This window comes from Octopus bimaculoides, chromosome 3 (assembly GCF_001194135.2).
Source record: "Octopus bimaculoides isolate UCB-OBI-ISO-001 chromosome 3, ASM119413v2, whole genome shotgun sequence".
Classification (NCBI taxonomy): Eukaryota; Metazoa; Mollusca; class Cephalopoda; order Octopoda; family Octopodidae; genus Octopus; species Octopus bimaculoides.
In genome coordinates this window covers 55,009,291-55,014,586 of record NC_068983.1, presented here as the reverse complement: position 1 = coordinate 55,014,586, position 5,296 = coordinate 55,009,291, and the positions used below count along the sequence as shown (strand labels likewise).

The 5,296-nt window shown below is 37.3% G+C and overlaps 1 protein-coding gene across 4 annotated transcripts in view; it reads right to left on the bottom strand.

The window, feature by feature from the left end:
• Positions 1-5,296, bottom strand: part of LOC106879863 (dual 3',5'-cyclic-AMP and -GMP phosphodiesterase 11) — a 237,486-nt gene that overhangs the window by 50,996 nt on the left and 181,194 nt on the right. For all 4 annotated transcript variants that reach the window (XM_052966180.1, XM_014929579.2, XM_014929581.2 and 1 more), the window contains one exon: positions 3,660-3,806. In XM_052966180.1, coding sequence (XP_052822140.1) covers positions 3,660-3,806 — 147 coding nt within the window. The remainder of the gene's footprint in view (positions 1-3,659; positions 3,807-5,296) is intronic.

Sequence of the window (5,296 nt, the reverse complement as noted above, 5' to 3'; positions counted from 1 at the left end):
TGAGGTAAGTAGCTTGCTTACCAACCACATGATTCCGGGTTCAGTCTACTGTGTGGCACCAAAGCCTTGTGAGCAGATTTCGTAGACGGAAACTGAAAGAAGCCCATCATGTATGTATGTATATATGTATGTATGTATATATGTATGTATGTATTGGCTATAAAATATTCTCTAACATTGGGGCATATAAGCCCTTCACAGAAAAAAAGGGGTATTAGGGCATGTGGCTTATATGCCCCAATATTAGATTATTTTCTATAGCTGATACATAGTGAATGCTTATTTCCTAATTCAATGTGGCCATTTTCTCAAAAATTGAAGGTTATGATTTGAAGAAGATTTAACTGCTATTTCTAGCAGATCATGTGACCATATACAGGCCTAGTGTTGCCTGATTGCCTTGTGTCTTTCAACTCCATTGTCTGATATCCAGTTGACTTGGTTATTCACAATATTATCTGACCTGACAAAAAATATTTGTCAAAGACAACTGGCAAGCGAACAACATTTTAATTCTATTTGCTGTGTATTTATTTCAATGTTTGTTATACAAACTCCGTTTCATGCTGATAAAACAAACATTTATTCTTAAACAGATTCAAAGATAAGTTCTCAAAAAAACACATTTTGATTGATGTGTAATAACATTACCTGAAGACATAGTATATATTTGGATAACAGACTTGGTCTAGCACCTGTTCAACTGACAAATCTATTGAATATTTCTAACAAAGGAAAAAAAAGTCAAGATGTCACATGAACTCAATGATTAAAGAAGTGTGTTTGTAAACCAAGAATAATGAAGTAAAAAGACTAAACAAGCACCACATTTGTGAGAGGAATCTTAATGGTAAAGGGTTAAACATTGAGAGACGATGAGGATCCACCCAAGTAAAATAGGAATTAAAGGGATCCATAAGAAAAAAAAAACCGTCAAGAACCACTCTTATGAAAGTATCCACTCCCCCACCCCAACCCACTGACTGTATCCTATCCTCTCTTATGCTTATTTTCGGACACCTTAAATGTTTGCTTGGCACTCCATTTCCATCTTTATCTCCTTCTAAAATACTCCCACGCAACCCTATATAATGTGGAACAGCCATGTATTTTTTCTATAGCAAGACATCTATGCTTGTCCCCCTGTCATAATTTAGCCTTTCAACAGAAGTACTCCCCACCACCACCATCATTTATTAGCAAGAAGTCTTTACATTTTTTTCTCTTCCTGTGACTCGCTATTGTCGGTGATATGAGGAAAAAAAGCACTCGGTATATACTGTAATGGGGTTGGCATTAGGAGGGGCACCCAACTGCTGAAACCAAGCCAAGGCAGACATTGGAGCACTATGCAGTCCTCAAAATTACCAGATCTTGTCAGACACTCCAACTAATACCAGCTAGGAACACAGATGTTAAATGATGAGGATAACATTTTTGGGGTTCCACATAGGAAGCATTATGATGGTACCATGTAAAAAGTATCCAATGCATTCTGTAAATTGCGAAGGGCATCCAACCATAGAAAACTAAACAAAACAGACTATGGAACCTGGTGTTGCTCCTGGTCTTGCCAGCTCCTATCAAGCCATCCAACCCATGCCAGCATGGAAAACAGATGTTAAATGATAATGATGATGCTTAAAGACACACACAACAGATTTTCAGAGAGCTTCTGTCTACCAAGGATATAGTAGAAGACATTTGTTCAAGGTGCTGAGCAGTGGAACTGAACCTGGGATTATAGGTTTGCAAAGTGAATTTCTACACCAAACAGCCATGCCTGATCTAAGTTCAGACAGTGTCCCATCAAAGCTAAACTTAAACTAGACTAAAAGGGTGTTTACAAAGTTGCTATTATTTAATGATCAACAAGATAATCTCGCTGTACATTCTTGTATATGTACTTGTTGACCTCAGGTGTTGGGTTGAAATAAGGATATGAGCCAAGAAAATAGTTTTAAATAATAAAAGATGAAAAAAAGAAAAAGAAAAATTATTAGAGAAGGTTCAGTAACGAAACTGATTTGATTATCCATAATTCTATCCTTGGGGTAGCTGTCAGTCTGCAGATAAATGGCTTTAGGATGGGAAGGAAAGATAAGATTCAAACTAGCTGTAACAATTAAATTTCTGTCTGTTATCTTTCTCATTAAAAACAAGGTGTTTGCTTTGTGGGGGAAAAAAAGTAATAGGTTAACTGAGTGCTGCCAAATTTTAAATATTTTGTGACTGCAAATAGCATGGAACACTGATTCTGTGAATTATATTTAAATATGGAGATGTGGGCATGGCTGTGGAGTGGTCAAGAAGCTCAATTTTCAACCATGTGATTCTGGGTTCAGTCCCACAGCACGGCATCTTGGGCAAGTGCCTTGTACTATAACCTTGGGCCAACAAATGACAAGAGAATTTGGTTGGAAACCCATTGCAGATGCACGTGATTGCATGCGTGTTGTGTTTATGTTGTTTGTTCCGTACCACTGCTTAACAGCCGATGTTGGTTTGTTTACATCCATTAACAATTTGGCAAAATTGATCAATAGACTATTAGACTTTAAAAATAAAAAAGTGTACTGGGGTCTTTTGTTCAACGAAACCCTTCAAGGTGGTGTCCCAGTATGGCCCCTGTCCAATGACTAAAACAAGTACAACATAGAAGATGAAAACACAGATGGCGTTAAGCATAAAAAAACATAGCCACTACACGATGCTTATCAATTCTAAAGTCACTGAAAACCAAGATTCATTTGTTAGGATTCTAATTTTCAGGCCCAAGTTAGGAACAATTATAATGTGAATGAGTTTGAGTGGTGAATTGACAACATCGGTTGACTGTCATGTTCATCCAGTCCCCGTCTCTAACTATCTCTCACCCTCCCATACACTTCTTGCAATCTCTACTCATCCACACTCCTTGCTCTCCTGTCCCAACTCACATCTACTCACTCTCATACCTTGGAGGGTCCACTCCGACACTTCATCACTCCTATTTTTATCTCTCATTCCAGACCCATCCCAATTATTTCCACTCAATTTTCTATAATGTCAGTAGCCATGTGGCTCAGTAGCTCCTCTACAACAAAAGCCCTCTTCTGTTCTGGCTCATCTTCTAGCATAAAGCCAAGCCAACACACACACACACACACACACACACACTCTCTCTCTCTACTGTAGCCCCATTCAGTTGATGGGGATCTTAATCTTGCAAGTTGTATTATTAACCCCAGTGTCACTTTGATGGCATATGCTACTCTTTCACTCAATAATAATAATAATAATAATAATAATAATAATAATAATACCTTCTACTATAGGCACAAGGCCTGAAAATTGGAGGAGGGGTAGTCTATTACATTGACCTCAGTGTTATTTCATCGGCCCCGAAAGGATGAAAGGCAAAGTTAACCTCAGCAGAATTTGAACTCAGAATGTAAGGGCTAACAAAATGCCACTAAGCATTTTGTCCAGCATGCTAATGACTCTGCCAGTTCACTGCCTTAATAGTGATTAAGACGATAATTATAAAGGTGGTAAGATTTCTCAGAGATCTGAGCTCAGAAAGGGTAGATGCTGAGCAATATGGTCCAATGTCACTCTCACTCCATTGGCCACACTTAGATTTAAGAAGTGATAATGAGTTTTGAAGAAATACTTACATCATTTCGTATCTGAAATCGCTGTAAAAATCCAAGATCTAGGAACATCCGAACACAAGCTTGTAAGGTATTGTCATCGTCCAATGAGAAGTCGTTGAATTTGTAATCAAGCAGATTGAAATCTGCTGACGTTGGAACCTTGATACTCTTTAAAAAACAAAGTATAAAAAATACAAAGAAAATTAAAACATACGTTAAATAAATACAATCATTAAAGCAATTGATTAATTGAAATTGATCATTTTCTATAAATGATTATTGACACAATGTAACAACTTATACTATCAAGTTGAGTAAAAAAAATAAGCAACATTTTAAACCATGAAGAATTTACACCGGATTTTTGCAGAATATTGAATTTTCTTTTTTAACATTTTTTTGCAATTGTCTGATAATACAGACATAGACTTGCCCAAATGCATCAATAAATTAACATTGATATTTTTCACCATTGTTACAATCATCTGAAATGGAACTGTCAAAGCATGATACTCGAGCAATTTTGCTATTCAACTTCAAAAAAGGATGAAAAGCAGCTGAAACTGCTCACGACATCAGCGAAACATTTGGTGAGGAAATGACCAGTGAGTGGTCATCTCAAAAATGGTTTAAACAATTTCCCAGTGGAGACCTGATCCTTGTAAATCATGAGCATAGTGGACGCCCATCTTTCATTGATGATAGTCAATTAAAGACTGTCATTGAGAAAGATCCATGTAAAACCACTCGAGAACTGGCAAAAGAACTTCAAGTTAGCCAGAAAACTGCCCACAACCATTTGCATGCAATCAGAAAATCAAAACAGCTCAAGAAATGGGTACCACACGATTTGAATGAAAATCAGACTATGTGCAGATATGAAATTTGCTAATCACTTCTTCTCTGTAACCAGACCGATCTATTTCTCAACCAGATTGTAACTTGCGATGGAAAGTGAATTCTGTACAATAATAAAAATGATTCTTCGCAGTGGCTGAACCAAAATGATGCACCAAAAACCTTCCCTAAACCTGAGCTCTTCAAAAAGAAGGTTATGGTAACTGTTTGGCGCTGTACTGCTGGACTCATCCACTATAATTTCTTAAAACCCTGAAAAACCATTACTGCAGAAACATGTTGCCATGAAATTGCCAAAATGAACAGAAAACTGTTATTCCTCCATCCCAGACTGGGCAACAGAAGAGGGTCAATCATTATGACAATGCTCAACCACTCCAAAGTTGGGAGAACTTGGCTATGAAGTTCTTCCCACCCAGCTTATTCCCCAGACCTTTCTCCCACTGATTACCACTTTTGGTTTCCTGTGAGAGAAGGAATTCAAAAATCAAACCAATGCTGAAAGTTGAGTACAGAGCAGTAATAAGAAATAGTAATGACAAAAGAACAATAAATTGTTATGAACTCCATTAGCTTACAGCTGTTTCTTCTATAAGATGCAATGCATAACTGAATGCTTGTGTGTCACCTTATAGCTTCACCAGAGCTTCAGACATGAAGCACTTCATGCTATAAGATGCAATCTTACAGCTGAAACAGCTGTAGGTTAATGAAGTTTAATAACATAATTTCGTCTTCCTTTGTTATGCCAGGTGCAGGAGTGGCTGTGTAGTAAGAAGCTTGCTTCCCAACCACATGGT